Here is a 25,746-nt window from a genome sequence, read left to right as displayed (position 1 = left end):
AGGGGCAGGGAACAGAAACGCAAAGTCAGGAGAGTTTTACTGTATATAGGAATGGATGAACCTTGCATGGGACAAGTGGTGGATTTGTGGTCACGTTTGCACAGGAAAGAGTCTGCTTTCTGGCCTTGAGTACATTCAGCACGAGCCTCCAGGCAATGTCAGTTTGTAACAATACTTGTTGCGTGGGAGGAGTGTGGTATCTCTTCTCAGCGAGATGCGGGATAGAACTGGAGCAGGAAAGAGGCTTGGCCTTATGCTGGTAGGGCAGGGAGGGAGGATAGAAGGTTTAATATCATCCTCTATGCCTGAGCACAGGATGCTGGGCTTGATTCTGCTCTTCCTGAGGGCGCTAAGGGTTACAGGTGACCTGGGAAGTCTGTTTTGTGGAGGATTTTTGATAGCTTGAAGTTTGATTTTGTTCTGATTTGAACTGAAAACCAAACGTCTCCAAATTGTTGGTGACAAAGAATGAAGACTCAGCTCTAGGGCAGGCCATGTGGAAGCCAGGGCTGCTGAGGAGTTGGGTGGGTAAGCTGGCAGGAAACCACACAACGTTTTGATGTCATTGCATCGGCAGATTAAGACGAGAGAACGTTTCACCGAAATTTATCTGGCTATCTCTAGCTACAGGCTTGTTAGCTCCTGCAGCTCCTCACACTAGTCTGCTTCTCTCCTATAGGGTGGTATTTCCCCACCGGAGGAAGAGTGCGAAGCCTGACGACATCATCTTCAAACAGTACGTGATGAGCTCAGGGGTGTTCCACTTCGGCCCCTTGCTCTGTGGAAAGTCGAGAGACAGGTACCAACAAAAGGAGCAAGAGTCTAGTCTCCTAGCACTGCTGCATGTTATGAATGACGCCTTAGTATTCTGAATGGCCCAAAGAGTGCTAGGCAATGCATGTTAACTAGCGGAGATGCTGCCCCTGCCCCCAAGGGTTTGCAATCTAAATGCAGGTGGGGACTGGCAAGAGTCACAGACAGAGACAAAGAGAGGAGTGGGGGAAAGAAGAGGGAGGACATTCATGAGCTCCCATGATTACTCAGCAAGGCATGTACATGTTTTGATAATGAGAGATTCCTGTCTGTGGGCCAAACCCTTACTCAGGCAAAGCAGCTCTAGTGAGAGCACAGGGAGGTAGTGTGACCTAGTGGATAGCACACGGGGCTGGCACTCAGGAGACCGGGGTTCTTTTCCCGGCTCTGATGCTGCTTTGCTGAGTGACTGTGGGCAAATCACGTCCCCTCTCTGGGCCTGGGGTTCTACATCCGTGTAATGGGGATACACTGACTCCCTTGGTAAAGCACTTTGAGATCTACTGATACCAAGAACTGGGTGTGTTGTAATAGACACACATTATTGGTCATGAACAATGTGATTAGTCAGCATGTCAGATTTGGCCCACAGTGTTGGAGGCTTTTTTTTGAAAGGTGACCTGCCGAGGAATAAACATTGGCTTCCTGCCCTTCCTTGGTGGTGGTGGTAGTTTGTTTTGGAGGTTCTAGCTATGCTAGAAAGTTTTACTTTTGCTGCCGACGTTGTTACGGCAGCAGAGCACATGCCCACTTGGCTGCTTTTGCCAGCGCTGTGCATCCTCAGCTGAGAGCCTGGACCGAGGTTTTTAGTTGGTGCTGTTACGGGGCGGGGAGGGTGATTAATGCTGTCTTGTTGTTGTTTTTAACATTAAAAAGTCAGTTCTTTTCTGCTTGGGAACTCTATGGCTGACTGGAGAAGTAGTGGTGGTTTGTTGTCCCATGCAATTGATATCTAAGCAAGTGAGAGCCAAAGGGGATTTGTAGTGTGATTATTTTAACATGCTGTGCTTTTCTTTTGTTTCTTAACCATTTAACACCAAAGCCTATTTCATACTTTGGAGAACAGGATGCCTTTCTCTAGGATCCAGCATTTCCTCTCCCACCCCTTTCAGTTAAGGTGCAAACACACACCTGAAACATCCAGCAAAACAGGGAACACAAGAAATCTCCTGGTATTTCTCAGGTGAAAACCAAGCAGAAAAAGTGAACTAGTTTTAAACAATTTTTAAAAGCCTATCAGACCTTATTTATTCCTCATAAAGAAGCAAAACAAAAACAAAAAAAGCCACAAGCCAGATTGATTTTTGGCACTTCTCCTGCGAGTGGCCTCTATAGAGTCAGTTGATCCCACTAGCGTGACACTGCAGGGGTCACTCGCAGGACTCGGTTACAAGGAAGTAACCCTCCATTCTATGATGTTTCTTATACCAATGATGATTACGATGGGGCTATTTTATAAGGCTGTTTTTAAAACAGGATATGGTGCGTGTACAGATGCATGAAAGGAGGTGCTGTATCTGTGGCATAAAAAGGGCGAAGGTGCAGCACTTTCTCGGGCCCGCTGTCTCTTCTATAGTGCGTTTCATTTGCAGATACAAGGCCCTCCGATACCCCAACAACTCCGAGAAGATAACCATCCTCAACGCATCCCCTTTGGAAGCGGAAGTGTTTTTCTGCTTCCAGCATGACATCAAGGCAAATACATACCTCTTGGATCCTCCCACCATGATGCTGAAACCCAATGAGAAGCAGGTAGGAGACAAACAGGTATCGCAGTCTCGCGAGATTTGGGAGCCGTTTTCCCCTCTGAATGATGCCCTGTTCTCTCTCTCCTTCTCTGGGGTGCCGTGCCAGGAGCTGAGCATATGGGCGTACCCCACCGCACCTGGCATATTTGATGACAGCATCGTCTGCTGCATTAAAGAGAATCCAGAGCCAGTGGTCTTCAGAATCTGCTGCCAAGGGGTGCGTCCCGAACTGGAGCTCGACCGCAAGCAGTTGCATTTTGAGAAGCTGCTGCTGCACAGGTTGGGATTCCGAAGGGCGGTCAGAACATAGTCTGGAGCCTGCTCCTCAGGCCAGGCCTCGTTTGGTTTTTTCAAGTTGCTTATTTTGACTCAAGGGCTTGCCTTTTATCTCCAGTTTCTTTCCTCATTCCCTCCGGGTATGTGTACACTGCAGCTGGGAGGCGTAATTCCCAGCACTGGTGGACATTCGTGCTCTAACTCTCCTCAAGTTAGCATGCTGAATCCAGCAGCATGAACTGGTCACCCAGGGGGTCGGGCAGGGTTCGTTTGTGCTGCTTGGGCCCCACTGCTATTTGTAGGCAGTAGCTAGAGCAGAGCTAGCACATGTCTGTGTCCCCAGGCTGGGAACCACACCTCCCCACTGCACTGTAGCTGTATGCTCGGGGCGAGGGCTCTTCACAGCACCCTGCCTGCCATTACTGCCTCATCTGACGGCTGTACTGGGGGGCCAGTGCGCGGGCGCGCATGCTGAGGCCTGTTCCCTGGCTCTGGGTCTCTCCCCTCACTTGGAGTGCTACCTGGGCTGCACGTTCCGGGCTGCTTAATGGGGGAGCCCCAGCTGCTGCTGTCTGCTGTGGTGACCTGAGCATGGGAGCTGCGGCCACTCTGGCACCAGCCGCTGCAGCTGCTCTGGTGACTCCCGGCTGGGGCTGGGGCTGGGGCTGGGGCTGGGGCTGGGGCTGCAGCTGAGGGGATGCCACATGCTGGACTCCCCCTCTCCCCTCCCCCGACATCTCCTGCTCTTCCCCTCCCCACCTCATCCCCCTCCCCCGACTCCCACATCTCCTTCTCTTTCTCCTGCCCTATCCCCCCCTTCCCCACTGTCTCTTCCCTGCATCCCCCTCCTCCCGGTCCACCCCCCCCCCACCATGGTTGTACAGGAAACAGGTGAACAATAGGACCCAGGAGGCATCAAGGTAGCAACCTGGAGAATCTGCTCCACCCTGCTCCCCACTCCGGCCAGGCTGCCCGGCTTGCTCTGCCTGGCCTGCGGGATGAGGAGCAGCTCGATGCTCGCAGAAACGGGGGGGAGTGGCCCCGCTGAACCCCCCAAACTACACCCATGTTTAGGCCCCAAATTATTACCCTGTTCTTCGGGCTGGACTCTTTAAGCAGTCGGTGATATTGGGGCTTTTCACAAGTCTGTGCATTGGCTGCACCAATACGCTCCATGCTGCAGCTCCCAAGGGATTACTCCTGTGTTTTAGCCCCTTATTTTCCAGTGAGACTGCAGTGCGCCTGCCGGTTTCCTGTCCTTTAGCACCCTTCCTCCAGTGAGGCGCATGTCACAGGGAACAGAAGGGACCCGTCTTCGCTTGTCTGGTTTCTGTAGCTCAGTGCTCAGCTCCTCCACCTTCTCCCAGCCTGCCTCTAGGCTTGCAGCATCTAACAGACCAGACAGCGAGCAGTCGGGCTCCGTTCTGTCTTCTCCTTTACACCCATTGCAGGTCACCCTGGAGGCAGGGCTGTTTTCCTGCTCACTAGCCAGGACTGGAGCATGTTGACTCATTGAACGCAACTTGTCGTCCCACGTCTCCTCAGCAAATCCGCCCCTCCACCTTCCTACGATTGAACGAGTCCTTATTTTAAGCTTCTAACTCTAAATCCCATAAGTTCAAGTGATTAAATGTCACAGTAAAACAGACAGAGAAATCATAGAAATATAGGGGTGGAAGGGACCTCGAGAGGTCATTTAATCCATCCTCCCATGCTGAGGCAGGATTACATAGACGTAGACTACATAGAACCCAAATGGCGACGTCCCATTCACATGCCTAGGATCCAGATGCTTGCATCAATCCGCTTCTCATTCACTGTCCTCCCAGGAATACCGACGAATACTCTCTGAAGCACCTGTTCCTAACTGGGGCTCTGGATGTGACCCACACTCATGCTGGTCCATCAGAATGACCCCAAGTGCCCCCACTCCCATGTGCAGGAATGGAGCTAGTTAAAGAGATCCAAGCCTGTCAGATGTTGATCTGCTACTTAAGTTCTTATTTTGCTTGAGTTCATTGTAACTAAAACTCTGTGATTCTCCCCAAAACTTGAATTTAAGATTCTGGCACACGCAAAGTAAGAAAGAACTGAATATGGTTAAACCCTGTGGGTCCAGCTGGATCTGTGTGACTTAATAGGCCACGTGAGACTGGATCGGCCTGGGCCCCATTCAAATGCAAAACTAAAATGGCTGCTTTGGCAGCAACAGCTGAGTGTCTTCCTCTCCTTTTAGAAAGGACACCAAGATGCTTTTCTTGAGAAACACCTCCCCGATGCCTGTAGCCTGGCGGCTCAGCGGCCTGGAGAACTTGGGGGATGATTTCTCTGTCTCACAAGACCAGGGCATCATCGGTCCCCGCTCGGAGTACTGCCTGCAGCTGCATTTTAAGGCTACAAAACCTCTCAACATTAAGAAGGTCATCCGACTGGAGGTGAGGCAGACCCTTCCCTCCCCAGCACCTACAAACCCAGCAGCCCTGCCTTCCGACACTTTGGAGGGCATTGGTGAGGCTTGGCACTAAGGTTTGTACTTGGCAGTTACCACCAATGGCAGGTGAGATGGGTGGGACGGTGGTGAGCAGGTGTTGTGAATGACACAGCTTTCTACCAGCAAGGAGCACTTCTCCAGCTCCCCTCCCCACGCCAGCTCTGGCCTGTGGCCTTTCTCCAAGGGACCAGCTTGTAGAAGGGTAAGGTCCTGGAGATGACGTAACCAGGGAGGCACTGCTGGGTAAGCGAGGTGTTATGGGCTGGGGAGGTAGCACCTGCAGACAGCTGGATAAATGGCCATTTTTGTCAATGTTTCTGTTGCTTTTCTTTATTTGAATCAAAATATTCCAGTGTATCCTGGAGCATGCGAGTCTCACAAATCCCCAGTGGGCTAGCCCAGCTGGACCGGAGTCTGGTCTCTCCAACAACTCTGCCCCTCAGTCTGGGGCAGCCCCAGTTCCCACCAGTCATCTGGGGCTAAAGCCTGATGATAGAGCCGTCCAACAACAAATCCACCCCCCCGCCCCCACCGAGGCAGGTTGGTTCAGGTCAAGGGAGCAGTGACTGGGCTGATTCAGGGTTGCTGACATGGTGCTCTCCGTTTGGCATTGGCTAGTCCCACTGGACACATCAGGAGTCACTCTAGGGTTCCTGCACAGCCTCTGCCACTTCCCATTGCAGGGCCCTGCCGGATACAAGCTTGGTTTTGAAATTTAAGTAGCAACGAATCACAGGAAAAGGCACAATGCGGGAGTCCCTTTCCTACCTCCTACATTGCGACTGGGCTGATGTCCAGAAAGGCTGCCTCGGCGTGAGCTTAGCTGGGGGTTGTTAGGAACATCTCTTATTGCAAACTATGCTGGTAACCATAAACAGCATCATTAGTAGTGAGTGTCTCCTGCTGGAAGGGTGGAGAACTAGGCTGAAGTTTCACACAGCAGCAGAATCCTTTTGGGACAGCCCAGGAGGTTAGCAGGGTAGGAAATGCCTTGCAGCTGGATTGCTGCTGATGCTGGAATCTGATGGCAAAGGAGGAGGTGGGTGTCATTGGCAGGATGAAGAACTCATGTTATGTTCATCAGCAGAGGTCAGAGGTGCGCTGAGTGACGGCTGTTTCTTGTTGCCTAAGGTTTCAGACATGGAAAACATCCTGGGGATTGTTCAGTACGAAAACATCCAAATCCTTGCCGAGTCCTATGACGTTGCTCTGGACATCAGCTTCCCCAGAGGTCAGTCTTTGTCCCCCACACTCAGGATGGCCTGGCCGGATCAGTAAGAATTAAGGTTGCCCTCATTAGGCACAGGGTCCAGATGTATAACTGTATGAGGCCAGCGTCCAGTAGAACAAATAGTCAGTGACCATGTCGTTATAGACTGTAGCATGATATATACACACCAAGGGGGTGAATTAAGGTCACCTTAATACTGGCATTTCCTAACTTCTGAGTGCTTGACTTCACCATAACCTTCTGTTAAAGTAGCTTTTGTATGCAATTTATTTTATTTGTTGAGTTGGAAACCATCACAATAAGCCCGTACAAAACCATTTCCAGCTTTCTGACATGTAGGCTATCTAAGCCAGCAAGTGGCACGTCTGCACTGCTCACAGACTGAGAGGACATATACTTTTAGGCATGTAGCACTGCAAGGAAATGAAAACAACGATGTTTAGCACTAAGCCATGCAGTTCTTCTCCACAGAACAAAAAGGGCAGTGAAGCATCCCGGGGTAATGTTGAGAAGACTTTCTCTGGAGGACTTTGACTTTCTGGAGATTCAAATCTTGTGATTTGCAGGGGTGTTTCATGCAAGACCTGAGTATTCATCACCATCTCTCCTCCCACTTGTGGCTTTCTCTTCAGGTACAGATGGTGGTTTGGATTTTGGGGTCATTAGAGTATTGGATGAAGCTAGGCAAATGGTGTCCCTGAAGAACAAAGGAAAATATGAGATTGGATACAGGTAAACGAGTAACTATTTCAGCGGTGTGATGTATAAGCATTTGATGTCCCCATCAGTCCAGTCTTTCGTTCCGTTATTCCCCTTGATATAACCTCTTCCTGGAATGACTAGATCACAATCAGGGTAAGTAGCAAAGCTCAGAGGTCACCATTTTCAAATATTCAACACACCAACAACTGTATGTTACACAGCGTGACAACTGAAGAAGAAACACAACAAAATGTAAATCATTCTCCAGTGGGCATGGCTGTACAGATTTCAATGGTGAGCGCCCCTATGGCTGAGTGCATGTGCCTGCACTCACTCTCTCGGGCCTTCTGGCTGCAGCTCTCCCGCTGGGCACTACAGTTCAGTTCCCCCTCTGGGGTGCCTCAATGGCCAGGCCACTTCCCCCAGTGGCTATTGAGGGGTGGGGGGGGCTTGGGCCCACCCACTACTCCGGGTCCCAGCCCAGGGACCCTATAGATCGCAGCCATCTGCTGTGTCCCTTTAACTATGTCACACCGCTGCTCTAATTCCCTGGGCCTTTTCCCCACAGTGCCTTCACCCTTACCTCAGGGCCTTGTCCTAATGGAGTCCCAGCAACCAGTTCAGGGCTCCTCCTTGCTCGCCCCGGATTCTGGCAGCGCTCCCCTGTCTGGGGTTCTGCAGCTCCGTCAGCCGGCCACACCACATCCACGCTCCGACAGCTCCAGCAAGGAACTGAACTCCCTCTGGCCGGCAGCTCTTCTTATACTAGGCTGCTGGGCCCTGATTGGCTGTGCCCCACACGGCCACTCTTAGCGTGACTAGATAGCAAGGGTGAGAAATCGGGACGGGGTGGGGGGTAATTGGCACCTATATAAGACAAAGCCCCAAATATCGGGACTGTCCCTATAAAATCGGGACATCTGATCACCCTAGCCACTCTAGGCAGCTTGGAGAACTCTCTCCACTGCCCTTTTTGGGGCGGGATGTGTCAGGGCCATGAGGCCTCCAGCAGGGGGCCTCAGAGGGTCTGGTACACCCCATCACAAGGTGTCAGGTGGTGTTTTTTTTTAAGAACTTCTATTTTGCAAAGCATAGGCACATTCTGCATCCTACAAACGAGGAAGTTAGGCATGAAAATGCAGATTACATGCACAGACAGGTGCATACAGAAAACTCAGACCCTTTGAAAATCTGGCCTTGGAAGTAAATCAAGCTAAAGTCCACAGTTTTAATTTCCATCTGGAATCTCTTGAACAAAGCTGAGTGAGATCTTAATGGCCCTTTTCACATTCCTAAGTGTTTTGTGCAGAGGCTCTTAACTGGGTTCCTGGCTATGCAACGGGCTCTAGTGTCCTTAACCGAACAGGCCAATTCACAAAGAGTCTTTGTTTTGTCTCCATCCTTCAGCTTCACTCTAGAATGCCCTGAAGCCAACATGCCACATTTGAACTCTGTCTTCAACATCCAGCCCCAGAAGGGGACTTTAGCCGCTGTTGACCGCCCCGCTCAGATCCAGATCACCTTTCGCTCCAAGAAGGAAATGAAAATTGAAGATAAGCCTATCCTGTACTGCCAGGTGAGATGTCTGTAAAGACCTTGGCACAGGCCAAGCTGGGATGGCTCTGACAGCCAGCTGATGGCGCCCTGTGTGCTGTGTCTATTCCTTGTCACACACAAGTGGGGATGCACTGGTTAACTGAGGGATCCAGTGCTACCATCCAGGTATTTGTCAAAGCCTTTCATGATGTTCCCGAAACAGGGATGAGCATCCACCTCTAGCTTTGGAATAGGTATTTAAAGAGCCAGCAGTCCTGGCCTCTCCAGGCCTAGCTTCTCCTAGGATTGGAATTAAGGAGCCTGACCTTAAAGCTCAAGGCTGCTCCAGGTTTAGCCTTTCCTAGCCAAGAAGTCCCTATAAGAAGAATAATGCAGGAGCATAGAAGATTTCACTCTAAGCCCCTTTCAGCAGGAGTCACTGCAAGGAATAGTACTGACCCAGTGACTGGAGTAGAGAAGCATTCGCAGCTGCTCCATCATAGGTTTCGGTAAGAAGGATGGTTCAGGATGGCTGACTGTATGAAAGTTCACACCCAGGGACTCCACTTCAAGCGTTCTCCAGTGGGAAATAGTGCAAGAGTGTTGGCGGTGGGGAAACTAGAATGATATAAAATGAACCTAGCATACGATCAGTGGATTCAGACTGGCTAGGTTATAGGTCTCAAAATGTAATTGCAAATGGAGAATCATCATCAAGTGGATATGCTTGCAGTGGGGCCCTGCAGTGATCAGTTCTTGGCTCTGTGCTATTTAACATTTTATCACTGACCTGGAAGAAAACATAAAATCATCACTGATGAAGTTTGCAGATGACACAAAAACTGGGTGGAAAAAAGTGGAAAATAATGAAGAGGTCAGGTCACTGATTCAAAAGTGATCTAGATTGCTTGGTAGGCTGGGTGCAAGGAAAAATAGAATTTTAATAGAGCTAAATGTATTCATTTAGGAACAAAGAATGTAGGTCATGTTTATAGGATGGGGGGTTCTACCCTGGAAAGCCGCGACCCTGAAAAAGATTTGGGGATGGTGGGTATAATCAGCTGAACGTGAGCTCCCAGTGTAACGGTCTGCCCAAAAGAGCTAATGCGATCCTGGGATGCATGAACAGAGGAATCTCAAATTGGATTAGAGAGGTTATTTTACCTCTGTATTTGGCATTGGTGCGACCACTGCTGGAATCCTGTGTCCAGTTCTGGTGCCCACAACTCAAGAAGGATGTTGGTAAATTAGAGAGGATTCAGAGAAGAGCCATGAGAATGCTTAAAGCATTAGAAAAGCTGCCTTATAGCGATAGACTAAAAGAGCTCAATCGATTTAGTTTAACAAAGAGAAGGTTGAGGGTGACGTGATCACAGAACATAAGTATCTACACAGGGAACAAATGTTTGATAATGGGCTCTGCAGACAAAAGGTCTAACATGATCCAGTGGCTGGAAGTTGAAGCTAGACAAATTCAGACTGGAAATAAGGCGTACATTTTTAACAGGGAGGGTAATTAACCATTGGAACAATTTACCAAGGCTCGTGGTGAATTCTCTATCCTGACGATCGTTAAATCAAGCCTGGCTGTTCTTCTCAAAGCTCTGCTCTAGGATTATTGGGGGGAAGTTCTCTGGCCTGTGCTACACAGGAGGTCAGGCAACGTGATCCCCGTGGTCCCTTCTGGCCTTGGAATCTGTGAATCCATGAAAGCTCCTAGGGACTTCTGCCAAGTCTTTGCAAGGGTAATCTTAGGAACGACAAAGGCCTTCAAGTCACCAGGGAACTGACACAAGCGGGGGGGAGTGCTTGGCTAAGTGTGCCATGGCTCCCGGGCTGTAGGCAGCAACTCTGTGGATTTATGAGACAGACCAGCAGAGTCCTCTAAACTCCACTTGTCAATCCACCCTCCTCTGCCCAGGTGATTGAGCCCAATGTCTGTGAAGGAGGCGAGACCATTGCCAGCATTCCAGTGAAAGTGTCAGTGAATTCTTTGTTCACCAAGTACAGCATTTCCCCAGCCTCGCTCGTCAACTTTGGCTCCATGATGAACAGCACCCGGAAGACCTGCAGCTTCACTCTGGAGAACAAAGGTGCTCTTGATTTCAAATACTTCATCGGCAAGCTAATACGAGATCTGCCCATCCTACCAAAAAAGGGGTAAGAGAAAGCACCAGCGAATGCTGACGACTCTGTGCCTCAGTTTCCCCATCTATAAAATGGGGGTGATGACACTGACCTCCATTGTAAAGCACTTTGAGCTCTGCTGATGACAAGTGCTATAGAAGAGATAGGGCTTATTAGTGCCCTTCTTTGTAAAGTGCTGGGATTTATGGATGAGAGATTGCATACGTGACCAGTGTTGTTGTTAATGGCCTTCAGTCAGGCATGCTCGTGTGTGTATTCAATTTGGCACTTGCTCAGAATGGGTGTGCCCCTTCCTAGGGCAAGCCCAGCCCTGGGACAGTCAAACCCAGGACGGGATTGGACACAGTGGAGACCCCAGCATGATGTATTTCTGCTGTTCCTTCCAGACCATCTCACATCAAGCACTCCCGTTCCCGTGACAGCGAGACCTTAAGCAAAATCCCTCCTATTGGCAAACAAAGCAAGCGCACGGAATCTCTTCAGAAGGACATCAACCTTGTTGCGCAGGTGGGTGCATGTTCCAACCCGCTCCTCACATCCGCTGCAGTGTCTGCTAGGGCCCTTCTCCAGTCTGAGTTCTTCCGCTCCCCCAGGGGTGACCCTGCCTGGGCAGCTAGATCAGAGCATGTGCTGTTGTCATTCACGGTATGTCTGCTCCAGAGCTGATGTTCTTACTCTGGGTGATTTTCTTTCTCACGTGCTTTCCCCTTTCTCTCCCCCAACCTTTCTACTCTCCTTCCTCCCTCCTACTTTTCCAGGAAGATATTTCTCCTTTTTGTTTTGCTCCCCACCAGAAATCAGGATCCTTGCTGTTTTCCCCTCCCTTTACTTCCCAATCCCCCTTCCTTTGACCAGGGAGGATCAGATGCTGCTTCTTCTACAGTTTGGCAACATCACTCTTACGCTGACCAGAAGGTTTCTGGTGCTTCCCCTGCCGCAGGTTCCTGAACTTGGCTGTGTGCACATGACATGACCATTAAACTGACAGCCCAATGCTTTGTGCATCCTCTTTAGGAGGCTGTTGGAGTACTGAGAGTTCGTTCCATGTCCTAGCGGCCCCAGGGAATGTGCAGTGGTCATGACTGGCTGTAGGGAAGCAGGGAGAAATGAAGGGAGTGGAATGCTCCTCTCCTGGGACTGTTAACTGGCAGGATATCTGAGGCAGGCTTTCCCTGGATTCTTTTGCAGGCTCGCTTCACTCTAGGCATGTTCACAGTGTATCCTGGATTTGGATCCATCCCTGCAGGAGGCCAACAGATCATCACAGTTGATTGTTTAGCAGAGCCAGTGGGAAAGTGTGAGGAATACCTGGCCATTGACATCACCGACAGGGACCCTGACGATAATCCGGGAGGCATCCCATACACCTTGATTGCTGAGTCATGCCTACCAGGTATAGACATGTTCTGTACAGCCACTGGCTGAATCACTGCGTCCACTCCCTCTTCCCCAAGGAGCATATGGAGCGGGGTGGCATTATCCCTGACACCCCCTTGAGAGAGAAGATGGCTCATCTTGAAAATCTCCACTGCCTGCCTCCATTCCTTGCTGGATTTGGCAGCACATTATGGGATAGCAGGTAACCAACTCTCATGCTTCAGAGTGTATACTGACCACTGCAGGCAGGCTCAGGAAGGCATTCCCCCTCGCTGGTGTCCAGCCTAGGTGTGCTGTATGGAGCAGGGAGGACTGTTTTCTTTTGAGGCATCAGCTGGCAACTGCTGGAGGTAGGAGGCAGAAGCTGACGAACCAGCGATCTGATCCACCAGGTCAGTAAGGGGAAGGGCCAGTGACCCCTGACAGCCTGTACAGTTATTTAGCTGTCACAGAGGTATCGGGTATTTCCTAATGTTTCACTGTGTTTTCCCCTGCTTGCTTCTGGCTCAGTCCTGGCTGACGAGAGAGAACGATCATTCTCCGTTCCCCTTTGGTCTCGTCCACAGCTGGTTGGCCTCCCTTTCTCTAGACTGGACATTCCTACTCTCCCAAACTCCACAGGGCAAATCTTGCAGCCTCCTCCTCTGCACTGCCCCCAGCTTGGGTCACCCTTTCAAAGCCTGGTGTCGCAACAGTCACCAATGCAGAGCTCCAGCAGGAGCTGAGTAGATAGCGTTTCTCAGCACGGGCTTGCCCAGCTCCTTCTGGGCCTGATCCAAGCCCAGCTGAAGTCAGTGGAAAGTCTCTCACTGAATTCCGGGGGCTTTGGATTGGGCCTTCTATCCCCTTCCTTCCCGAGAGAGGCTGGCGTCTGGAAGGGCTGGATAGGCTGACAGAGAGGCCTGCAGCATATCTGCTTTGCCATTCCTCAGTCGCTGTTGCTTTTTTGCCATGAGGGATCATGAGAAAAGAGTTGGCCTGAGGAATAGATTCTGGGCCAAACCCTGAAGTGTGTGCTTCAGCTGTGCTCCATCCTCACTCGAGCAAAATGTGTCCAAGTCAAAGGAACGGATAAGGGCTTCAGGGTCTGACCCGCTGTAAATCGGGCCAGGGCGTTAGGGAGCAGTTCTACCCTGGGGTCAGTGGAAGAATGCATCATGCTAACCTCAAGGGCCAGATCAGGCCTGTTTAGGGGGCAGTGCAGTGCCAGGTTGCCCAGAGAGCCATGACAGCAGGGAAAGCACAGAAATGTTCCTGTGATGTCAGTTACCGTTTTTGTGTACAACGAATGTTCTCTCCTCCTGATAGTTTTGTCCCCGGTGAAGGCCCTTCCATACAGGAATACAGCCTGGAGAGCTGGGCTTTGTGAACTTTGCCACTGGTGTAACCCCACACCCCTGGGGGGGTTATTGGCAGTGGGAATTGAACCTGGGCTCTCTGGTTCTGAAAGTCTGAGCTGCTATTGCTGGAAATAAATGTTGGCTCAGACTGTAGTGGGCTCATCGACCCCTCTCAGAGTGGCCCAGCCACCACTAATGTGGGACAGAGTGCCACACTGAGTGGCTGCGGGGTAGACAAATGCAGGTGATAGAGGCACATGCCTTAAGATCCAGAGGTCTGAGGTTCAATACAAATTGCTGACAACTCACTCAGGGGTGTGCCATTGCCCTGACTTGTGCAAACAGGATTCTGGAGTCAAGCTCATCCTGCATTAATGCCACTGAAGTCAGTAGCGTTGCTCCCAAGACAAACTAGGCCTGTGTTTCTCAGCCAGAGGAGAACACACTGTCTCTGCTGTCATGTCTCTCTTCCCTCAGCCTTTGTGGTCGATGACATCGGGTCCATTTTTGAGGAACATCGGATCTGCAGCAACATCAACCTTTACCAGATCCTGCAGGCAGTGGAAGGCGGAGGAGTGTTTGTATCAGATGAGAACAAGTTCATCTTCAGTAACGTCCTGGTTGGGCACCAGGCAACAGCTCGGTTCAAGATCGCCAATGTGGGCAGAATTCCTTGTGACGTAGTCCTCGCGGTCAAGCCTGTCTCCAGCAAGGTCAGAATAAGAGCTGAAGGGTCGGGTGTGGGACCATCCACTGGAGGCCCCACAAGCAAGTTGGAGTTTCATGCAGGGTTTCTGAGATGTGTGTCTCAGCCTTGCCTGGTCTGGAGCAGTGCAGGGTAATAGAATGTCACTCCCACCCCTGCCCAGCAGTGTTAGACTGCTGCCCATGCTGATCCTGCTGCCAGATCCACAGTGAAGCTCTGATCAGCTCATTGCTGGCGGTGCCTGGAATGAGGTACGGGAAGCTGAGCACTGATCACATGGGATCTGATAAGATATGGATCTGATTAGTAACCACCTCGAAGAAAGCAATCCCTAAGGAGTCCTAGAGAGAAATGTGTTTTGCTCTTACAAAGCACACGGGATCTTTATAGAGGAAGGTAAATACACAGCATTTAGAGGGTCATCCTGTCCTTTGTTCCGTTGTTCTGATTTAATCAATTGTCCTTAGGGGTGCCAGCCTTCACCTCAGGGTCGCCAGTCTGCCCTTCATTATGGATGTGCATTGATGATTCTTTGATGTCCTTTAAGTCTCTTCACTCCTTGTTCCTTGACTTATCTTTTCCTGATGCATACATTCCTCATTCACACAAACAGATTGAGAATACAAACAGTAGTATTTTATATCGAGCAAAAAGGCATTTCAAATTAAACCCTGCTAAGTTTTACAATCAATAACCAAGACAATTTACATTGGGACCCAGGCCTTCAATGTTCCTCTAATCTACTTAACATAGAGACAATAGAGAATCCTGTCTCTTACTTACTAAAACCTTAAAACAAAGAAATGTATATTTAACTAGAGTGCCTATATTGTAATACATATAGGAAACCATAGTAGACATTATAACTTATCCTAAAACAAAAGGGTGACCATAATCACTCATAAGGATTGTTCTGGTCTGTCATTCCTTTCTGCTATTCAAAAAGGGTGGCTGACCGGATGAAATCAAATCATACATTAATTCTCATAGTACATTATAAAATCCAGCTCCTACAAATGTCCCCTCTCTCCCATGGGGTGACAGAGACCCCATTCCTCACAGCAGCCAGTCAGAAGAACCTAGCAAACGGTTTTGTGATAAGAAACCCTAATTATCCCCCCTTTCCACTGCCAGACTTGCCAGCATCCCACACTGAGAAGCCCCTTCCTTAAATCGATCCTGACCCTTGACAAAATTATACCCCGAGGAATGGCACTGATGTGTTGGTCTGCCCCGGCATAAAGCCAGTCTGGGTTGTTTTCAGCACCTTTTGATCTCTTTTCCTCTTCTTCAGCTGGATGACTCTCTCTCCTTTAGTCTGGTAGTTAGTGAGATTCATGATAGACACAAAGGGGCAGTCCCTGGAAAAATCATGGAGCAGGTCCTCAAGGAATCAATTATGAAACACTTAGAGGAGAGGAAAGTGATCAGGAACAGTCAGCATGGATTCACCAAGGGGAAGTCGTGCCTGACTAACCTAATTGCCTTCTATGAGGAGATAACTGGCTCTGTGGATGAGGGGAAAGCAGTGGATGTGTTATTCCTTGACTTTAGCAAAGCTTTTGATACGGTCTCCCACAGTATTCTTGCCGCCAAGTTAAAGAAGTATGGGCTGGATGAATGGACTGTAAGGTGGATAGAAAGCTGGCTAGATCGTCGGGCTCAACAGGTAGCGATCAATGGCTCCATGTCTAGTTGGCAGCCGGTTTCAAGCGGAGTGCCCCAAGGGTCGGTCCTGGGGCCGGTTTTGTTTAATATCTTTATTAATGATCTGGAGGATGGCATGGACTGCACTCTCAGCAAGTTTACAGATGACACTAAACTGGGAGGCGTGGTAGATATGCTGGAGGGTAGGGATCAGATACAGAGGGACCTAGACAAATTGGAGGATTGGGCCAAAAGAAACCTGATGAGGTTCAACAAGGACAAGTGCAGAGTCCTGCACTTAGGACGGAAGAATCCTATGCACTGCTACAGACTAGGGACCGAATGGCTAGGAAGCAGTTCTGCAGAAAAGGACCTAGGGATCACAGTGGACGAGAAGCTGGATATGAGTCAACAGTGTGCTCTTGTTGCCAAGAAGGCTAATGGCATTTTGGGCTGTATAAGTAGGGGCATTGCCAGCAGATCGAGGGACGTGATCGTTCCCCTTTATGCGACATTGGTGAGGCCTCATCTGGAGTACTGTGTCCAGTTTTGGGCCCCACACTACAAGAAGGATGTGGAAATATTGGAAAGAGTCCAGCAGAGGGCAACAAAAATGATTAGGGGTCTGGAGCACATGACTTATGAGGAGAGGCTGAGGGAACTGGGATTGTTTAGTCTCCAGAAGAGAAGAATGAGGGGGGATTTGATAGCTGCTTTCAACTACCTGAGGGGGGGGGGGGCGTTCCAAAGAGGATGGAGCTCGGCTGTTCTCAGTAGTGGCAGATGACAGAACAAGGAGCAATGGTCTCAAGTTGCAGTGGGGAAGGTCTAGGTTGGATATTAGGAAACACTATTTCACTAGGAGGGTGGTGAAGCACTGGAATGCTTTACCTAGGGAGGTGGTGGAATCTCCTTCCTTGGAGGTTTTTAAGGCCCGGCTTGACAAAGCCCTGGCTGGGATGATTTAGTTGGGAATTGGTCCTGCTTTGAGCAGGGGGTTGGACTAGATGACCTCCTGAGGTCCCTTCCAACCCTGATATTCTATGATTCTATGATGAGCAATAAATAATCTGGGCACTGAAGTGTGGAGTTAACTGAGGGACTAATACAGCCATACAAACAGCTATCTGCTATGCTGCAGTGGTGGGCCCTTGCCTTCAGTTATCACACACTGTTGTCTCAAATACCCCACTATTTCCCACCACTTGGAACAGGATGTGGTTTTTCTGATCCTGACAGCACATTTGTTAAGTCAAGAAACATGCTGTTTGACATCCCTTCCTGTGACAGGAGTGGACAACCTCCTGACAGCTGAAGGAAGAGTCTTGCCCATGTGGCTCTTACACTGTGTGTGTTTTGTGTGTGTGAATTCCACTGACTATGGCTATGGGAGGGGTATTTCACAACCACCCCTGCTGTCTGGGTTTCCCTAAGGCTGCTGCCCGCATTAACGACATCTTCGAGGTGGATCCCATTCGGATGTGCGTCCCCAGCCGCTCCCATGCCTTTGCTACCGTGACTTTCACCCCACAGACGATGCAGAGCTACCAGTGCGTTTTTGAGGCTTTCATTGATGGACTGCCAAGGTAAATTAACCCACTGCTTCCTGGGGGTGGGCTTTCCTGTTCTCTGTGTACATAGTAAGCATGTGCCTGGAACAATGATTTTTTCCTACTCCCTGCAGCTTGGTTGCCAAATCACGAAATTTAACATTTGATATCACCGGGGACGGGAACTTCCCCCGAGTGACCATCTTGCGCCCTGTCCTCCGCAACAAAAGAGGGAACCCACTGCTCCTCTTCAAGAGGCTCTTGCTAGAGCGATCGGAGAAACTCCCTTTTGTCCTTAAGAACAGTGGCATGATACCCGTCCAGGTAATAACTTGCTAGGCAAAAGCTTAAAAGATGGCACTGAAGCAAACTCTCCTCCTGTTATGGACAAGCCTTATAGAACTTAATACAAATGAAGCCAGTAGAGATGTCTAGAAAGCACATTAAAACTCCATGGAATTGAATAGAGAATGGGATCCCTTCTGCATGTGTTTTGAACCATCCTATAGAATTCCATAGTAAGGATATAATTCTCTATTAAACTCCATAGGATGCTTCTGGAGACCAATAGAAAAGCTCCTATTTGCTATCAGATTCTATAGGACAATTCCAAAGGGGAAGGCTTTTGATTGGTCATCTTTGTCTCCTTTCCAATAACTTCTTCACTGTCTTCTCCTTTCTGTGCCTTAATAAACCACTAAGGGCTTGTCTACACTTATATTTTATAGTGCTCTAACTTGCTGACTCGGGGATATGAAAAATCACCCCCCTGAGCGCAGCAACTCTGAACGCTTTAAAGCGCTAGTGCAGACAGGCCCCGAGCCCAGCGCTCGGAGCTAATCCCCTCGTGGAGGTGGATTACCAGGCAAGCTCTCTCCCAGCGCTCGCGCGCAACCACACTCGCACCTCAAAGCACTGCAACGGGAGCGTTCCCGCGGCAGCACTTTGAAGTTTCCAGTGTAGACATACCCTAACTGAAATGGGTGTCAGTCAGCCAAGAGAGCAAATGACTGACTTTCACTTACTTGCCCCTGGGGGCGTGTGATTTTCTGACCAATTTGTCATTCTTACTTAACAATATCAGAAGAAAACTGTTGTTTTCCTCTTCACAGTTTGGTTCTAATTATGAGAATGTGTCTGTTACATTCTAATTCCATTCTGCTCTACATGATTACATTTTAATACTGTCTAATTACATTCTATTCTATTTGATTACCTTCTAATTACCTTCTATTATGTTCTAATTCCATTCTACTCAGTTACATTCTATTCTATTTAATTCCATGCTATTACACTATAATTACATGCTATTCTACTTGATTGTAATGAGAAAGTATTAAAATGAATTCTATTTTAATTCTATTCTATAGTTACCTTTTAATACTTTCTCATTACAATCTGTTCTATTTGATTACCTTCTAATCGCGTTCTGTTGTATTCAGATGAATTCTAATGATAGTCTGTTCAGTTTCAGAGGAATATAGTCTGTTCTGTGTGGTTACATTCTAACAGTGAAACCAATGAGTGTTCGGTTCTCTGGAACATCGGTAACATTCGACGACTCCACTTGCTGCCCCATATCCTAGCCCGTGTTCCCATGCTTTGTGTTTTTCTTTCTCCAGGTGATGGTTGACCTGTTGGATGATTATGGAGTTTTCTCACTGAAACCCAGGCCTACCACTCACTGCCTCTATGTGGCTCAGAGTGAGGGGGATGAATCGGGCAGAGAAGGTAAATGCAATGAGTCTGGCAGGAGTGAAGAATTCCAGCAGTCTTGTAGGGGATGTCTTCAGGTGATTGGCACCGGGGTCTGAGCCCCAAGACTAGACTAGACCAGGAGTGAGCAGCCAGGCCAGAAAGTGCTGCCTGAGTTACTGGGTCCTCACTGGTGCTGCAGACACCGGGACTTCTGGGGCACTTCCCATGGATCTTTGTGCCGCAGTGCGTTGAGCTGCTCTGTGATTCCTTCCCAGTGAATTGTGGGAGAATTTGTCCTTCTGGGCACACGGGGGAATTGTGGGAAGGCATTTGAGGATTACCAGTACTCAAATGGTTTAGCCTGAGTACTTGCTGCAAAGTGGGTGGGTTACCAGCCTGAGAGAAAGCCGTGCCTCACCTGTAGCCGATAACCATGGACAGACCAGCTAGCCCTGTTTGAAAGCACCATCACACTGGATGGAGTGAGGAGGGTTTTGTGTGTGGATGGGAGTCAGGTTGGAACCAGCATCGCTAGGTCTACACTACCCGCCTGAATCGGCGGGTAGAAATCGACCTCTCGGGGATCGATTTATCGCGTCCCATCAGGACGCGACAATCGATCCCCGAATCGACGCTCTTACTCCACCAGCGAAGGTGGGAGTAAGAGCCGTCGACGGGAAGCTGCGGAGGTCGATTTTGCCGCCGTCCTCACAGCGGGGTAAGTCAGCTGCGATACGTCGAATTCAGCTACGCTATTCGCGTAGCTGTATTTGCGTATCTTAAATCAACCCCCCCCGTAGTGAAGACGTAGCCTCAGTAAGAGCCCAAGTTACCTCTGCAGCAAAGACATACTCATAGAGCCTGCAGTATGGAGCGAGTCTGTCATGAGACCTCCTCCCGGTGGAACTCAGCCATCCTCCAGGAGAACAAGGGTTTGGAGACAGCCATGCTTTAGCTGGTTTTCCTCTTCAAACCTCTTAGGAATGTTTCCTTCTGTGTCATGACTATGAACCTTCCTGTATACAGTACTATAAAATCCCTCCTGGCCAGAGGCACCAAAATCCTTTTACCTGTAAAAGCTCAGGTAACCTGGCTGACACCTGACCCAAAGGACCAATAAGGGGACAAGATACTTTCAAATCTGGGGGGTGGTGGAGGCTTTTGTTTGTGCTCTTTGTTTTGGGGGTTGTTCGCTCTTGGGTCTGAGAGGGACCGGACATCAATCCATGCTCTCCAAATCTTTCTGAACAAGTCTCTCATATTTCAAACTTGTAAGTAACAGCCAGGCAAGGCGTATTAGTTTATCTTTGGTTTCTCAATTTGTGAATGTTCCCTTTGCTAGAGGGAAGTTTATCCCTGTTTTGTTGTAACTTTGAAACTTAGGCTAGAGGGGGTTCCTCTGGGCTCTTTGAATCTGATTACCCTGTAAAGTTATTTTCCATCCTGATTTTACAGAGATGATTTTTACCTTTTCTTTTTAATAAAATCCTTCGTTTAAGAACCTGACTGATTTTTCCATTGTCCAAAGACCCAGGGATTTGGGTCTTTGATCACTTTGTAACCAATTGGTTAGGATATTATTCTCAAGCCTCCCCAGGAAATGGGGGTATAAGGGCTTGGGGGGATATTTTGGGGCAAGAGGAACTCCAAGTGGCCCGTTCCCTGTTTCTTGTTAAATCACTTGGTGGTGACAGCGTACCAGGTTTTAACCTAAGCTGGTAGAAATAAGCTTAGGGGGCTTTCATGAGGGTCCCCCCCATCTGTACCCTAGAGTTCAGAGTGGGAAGGGAACCCTGACAGTCTGCAACTCTCAGTTCTGATTTCCAGCCCAAACACTCCATTCCTTTGCAGGAAGGAAACCCCACACAGCTTCCCTAATCCTGCAGAATGGTGAGTCGGCAGAGTTTGATGTGCTTTTCAAACCCAGCCTGGCCCAGCGGGTGGAAGGGAAAATCCATCTGTCAGTGGTGGACAATCAGTATGAGGAAACCTGCATTCAGATGGTGGGAGAGGGCTACCAAGACGATATCACGCTGGATAACATCCATGGGCTGGTAGCAGAGAGCAACGAGGAGAATGCAGAGGGGCAGCTGGAGGAGGACAGAGTGGAGGGTAAGAGGCATTGTTCAGAATAATTTGGTCCCTTCGAGGTTTTTAGAAGGTAAATCAGGATTTTGGATTGAGCCTGCTGCTGTTGAAGTAAACATCTGAAATTGTGAAATTGACCAATTTTAAAACCCTCTGCCATGAAATTGATCAAAACGGACAGTGAATTTGGTAGGGCCCTACTTATTGTGCCCTCTCTACAGCTGGGTTTGTGTGTCTCTGTTACACAGGACACCTGAGCGTATGTCCTCCAAGTGGAAAGGTGTGTTTCAGGCTGTAATGTATTGTGGAGGCCTTTTGATTTCAGTGAGTGGAGAGGTGCATGTGTCCGTGGATGAGAGCTGGATGCACTGCTTGAGGAGGGGCTGCTTTAAGAGCCCTGTCTGGTTGAAGTAGGCGTGTATGTGCCAATGGATGGGAAGGGAGCCACGTGCTGTGCGAGTCGTCACTGCCCTACAAGTGCTATAACCAAATCAGTGAGCATCCCCATTTTCGTTCTTCCTAGCTGCCAGAGAAGATCACATCCAGTTTGGGGACTGTCACATCGGGAGGCCCTACCAGGTGACCTTCACGATAACCAATCGCAGCAAAGCAGACGTGATGAGGTTTGAATGGCCGGCTGCGGCTTCGCTTGTCTTCTCTCCCCAGGTATACAGGGACCACTTTGTTTTATCCATGCACAAGAGGTTGCTCAGCAAGTGATATGTAGTTAGCAGAGCACTGACCCATAGGTGGCAGTGCTCCTGGCTGCCATGCAGGCGCTCCGGTTTGTGTCTTGGGTCAGTTCTCTGAATCCTTGGACTTGCAAAGGTGGGAGGCAGAACTGTCAGCCCTCGTGGGGGAGTCATGGGATCCCACCCTGCTGGGAAACTGCTCTTGCTCCCTGAGGGCTCTTGGTTGCAGAATTTCACTGGGTTCAGAATGGCCATTCCCTTTTTAAAGTAAGGTGTAATAGGTCTGCGCCTTCCTGGCACACCCTCCTGCAGCAGAACAGGGATGCCTGCCTCAGTTTCCCTCCACCAGAGTCCCCAGAAATAGCCCAAACAGTCTTTCTTACTACAAATAGCCCTCTGGGGTTAATTTATTACAAACATCCCCTGCACATAAACCATAACAGTACCTCGAGGAGAGCCCTGCCGCCCTCACTCTGCCCCCGTTCATCAGTCTGACTCTGGCGCCCCTCACCACACTTCACTCCCAGCCTTCAGCCCCCTCTGGCCTGCTGCCTTCAGCTCTCCAGCTTAGAGAGCTAGCAAGTGTCTCCCCCTGCTGCTCTCAGCCTTCAGCCCTCTCTGGCTGTCTCTGGCTTGGCTCTCTGGCTCAGGAAGGTCTGCCAGCTAGCCCCTCTGCTGCCTCCCAAGCCCTCAGCCCTTTTCAACCTCCTGGCACTGGCTTTGGCTCTTGAAAGTCAGTAGACTTCCTGGGGATACCTCCCTCTTTCCACAGAGGGCCTGCAGGAGGCTCTCTACAGCTGGCCCCAGAGACCTCGCTGGCCTCCTGACTCACCGGCTCTCCCTAGTCCTCACCGGCTCTCCCCCAGGTGCCACTCCACCCTCTTCATTGGCCAAACTGAGAACGGCTGTTCTGGCACAGGTGAGCTGAACCTCCTTCATTTACGGGACCAGAAACCCTGTGACATGAGGCCACTGAGCGAGACTGAATTGCTATAGGTTCCGGTGTCATCTGTATGCTGATATCCAGCTTTGCATCTTCTTTCCATTAGACCCAGGTGGAGCAGCTTCCTAGAGGTGGTCCCTTGAGTGTGTTGTGGCTGGTGTCCATGTGGGGAAGCACGCACCACCATTGCCTAGGCTAGCACTAAACAGAGGTGAATCTGGCACCAAATTCACTGCATGGGAAAATGCAGACTCGCATTCTAGCCATTCCGTTTCTTCTCCATGTAGCTCACAATAACACTCCATCCTTTGCTGGCCACAGACTGACCATGGATGAACTAATGGCATTGGCTCTCTGATCCTCTCCAGGTTGGCCACCTCCATGCTGAATGTGCTAAGGATATCACAGTGACTTTGAAATCTAATGTTCCTGTCACCTTCAAAATGCACACGGTTAAGTGTAAGGTGTCCAGAATCACCTTCCAGCATCCTGCGGACCAGGTCCCTGACTGGGATGACCGCCTGCATACTGTCAAGTGGGTGGATGCTCTGAGGAGCCTGACGACCACGCGCCCAACAAAGAGGAAGGTAAGAACAAGTGAAACAAACACAATAGCATTTGGAGCCATCCGTGTAAAGCCTAAAGACAAAGGGTCACATTCACTGCTGACTAAGCAGCTCCAGATGCTCTGCACAAAAGTTTAACAGCCAGGGTGATGAACCATCGGAACAAGCTACCAAGGGAAGAGGTGGATTCTCCAATCCAGACTGGAGGCCTTTCTGTAAATAGGTATTAGCCTAGTGGTGCAGTGGGCTAGTGAGCACAGTGCATGGGCAGCTGGGTGGAATGCTGTGGCCTCCGTTATAACGGAGGTCAGACTAGATGATCTAATGGTCCATTTTGTCCTTAAAATGTCTTAGCCTGATTTCGGTCAGGAGGGAATTAGACCCTACAGATTGCTTGTGGAAGAACGACCCTACTTCCCCATTGTGTGTTTCCGTTACCCTGCCTGTACTTTGAAGTGAGCACTTTCCACATTTTAACAGCTGAGATTTCCCTCATGAAATCATTACTGTGTGCAGGGTCGTATTATACAAGTGTTAGCAGGTAGCTTCATTAGCTGTGTAGCAGCTCAGCTCAAGCATCCATAGAAGTATTTTCTTCAAGAACTCTCTCTTTATAGCTTTTATCAGGTCAAAACAAAAAATAGTTGATGAATGTTTCAAAGTTTTGGAAGGTTGAATGGCCTAGAAGCCAAATCTTTTCTTTATCCATAAGAAGTAGCAGTGCCTCCAGGCCTTTCCAATCGATTCCCCTCCACCCTGATCCAGACACGCTTGTCCTCACCTGGGGTGGAAAGGAAATTCAGTCTCATTTACTCCCAGCCATGATCTGGAGTAAAACACCCACTGCTAAGGAAAAAGGGAAAGTCAGTCTCTATGTTCATTCAGCCATGGGCTTCTTTACCCAAGTGTCTGCAATGGTGGGACCGCTGTATTAACAAGGGGTGGGAGCAATGTGATATCGGTCATTCAGGCCTGGGCTCCTTTCTGCTTCTTCACCAACTCTGATCTGCAGACACCATTTCCTCGACCCCTCTGCTGAGATACAGGGTTGAGGCACAGCCACCGCATAGTGCTCCCACGGACAGTTCTCCCTGTCATCCGGGTGCTATCTGTTTGCTCCAGAACCAGGGGCACTGGAACAATTTGTATAGTGGGGGTGCTGAGAGCCATTGAACCCAACTGTAAACCCTGGATATAATGGAAACCACTTCAAGTCAGGGGGTGCTGCAGCACCCCTAGGTCCAGCACCTATGTCCAGATAATCAGTGGCAAAGGAATGGGTATCAGAAGGAAAGTTCAGGATGGTTGTGTCTGAATGGCCCTCGCAGTTTTGATGGTGGTACCAAGTCTGGCTCTGGAGACTTGAGGGGCTCAAGTGCTTAGTCAGGTTACTGTTGTTTTTCTCGTTTCTGTCTGAAGGTGATAGAGACAGACCCCGAACCCGCCCACACTGTTCTGGAAGACAACAACCGAGAGCTAGAACTTCGAATCAGTGCCATTGTTGATTACACCCAGTTCAAGCTAGAAGCTAACTTGGTGCAGTTCAAGGAGACCTTGCTCTTCCAGACCAGGGTGTTCAAGTGAGTAACTGAGATTTCACAGGGACAGCTCAGAAAAACTGGTTCTTCTTCAAGCGATGTCCCTGCGGGCGCTCCACTTCAGGTATTGGGGCGTCCCGGCGCCGTTAATCAGAGATTTTCAGTAGCAGTGTCTGTCTGGGTACCGTGTGCACAGTAGTCATCTTGCGGCACCATTAGTGCCTCATCTAGCGCGTGCGCCATCCGACTCCCTCAGTTCCTTCTCAGCCGTCCTCGGCCTGAGACGGAGCTCTGTGGCAGTGTCCCAACATCTTTTGCTCAACCTTAATAAATTAAATTAGATTGTTCAGTAGAGTTTAGTAGAGTTAAGTAGTGCAGTTAGTATTGGAGTACCTACTTAGCACTTAAGTAAAAAAAAAACACCTTTTATTTTTTACGTTAGCTTCTTCCGAAGCGGGAAACATATCCCCACTACAAAAGGCCTGGTCCCCCAGGATTTAAGAGATGCGGCTCATGCTGCGAAGCAATGTCCATCTCTGATGGGCACTCCTTCTGTGTCCGTTGCCTCGGGGAGTTGCACATCCCTCAGAAGTGCACTCACTGTAGCAACCTAAAAGCGAGAACCAGGCGTGACAGAAACCTATGCCTAAAGCTGA

At 49.5% G+C, this 25,746-nt stretch overlaps 1 protein-coding gene across 1 annotated transcript in view; it reads left to right on the top strand.

Moving 5' to 3' along the window:
• LOC112119564 (hydrocephalus-inducing protein homolog) overlaps positions 1-25,746 on the top strand; it is a 360,821-nt gene that overhangs the window by 286,840 nt on the left and 48,235 nt on the right. The window contains 18 exon segments of the mRNA XM_029912025.1: positions 680-799; positions 2,406-2,565; positions 2,668-2,840; positions 5,074-5,272; positions 6,460-6,559; positions 7,192-7,291; positions 8,669-8,837; positions 10,719-10,957; positions 11,332-11,452; positions 12,134-12,338; positions 14,140-14,375; positions 17,450-17,601; positions 17,700-17,889; positions 19,188-19,296; positions 21,115-21,375; positions 21,875-22,017; positions 23,355-23,573; positions 24,972-25,132. Of these exon segments, the coding sequence (XP_029767885.1) occupies positions 680-799; positions 2,406-2,565; positions 2,668-2,840; positions 5,074-5,272; positions 6,460-6,559; positions 7,192-7,291; positions 8,669-8,837; positions 10,719-10,957; positions 11,332-11,452; positions 12,134-12,338; positions 14,140-14,375; positions 17,450-17,601; positions 17,700-17,889; positions 19,188-19,296; positions 21,115-21,375; positions 21,875-22,017; positions 23,355-23,573; positions 24,972-25,132 (3,057 nt within the window).

This window comes from Terrapene carolina, unplaced genomic scaffold, assembly GCF_002925995.2.
Source record: "Terrapene carolina triunguis isolate 2854851 unplaced genomic scaffold, T_m_triunguis-2.0 Scaffold165, whole genome shotgun sequence".
Taxonomy (NCBI): domain Eukaryota; kingdom Metazoa; phylum Chordata; order Testudines; family Emydidae; genus Terrapene; species Terrapene triunguis.
The sequence above is the reverse complement of the archived record's forward strand: the minus strand, read 5'-3'. Positions and strand labels throughout refer to the sequence as shown.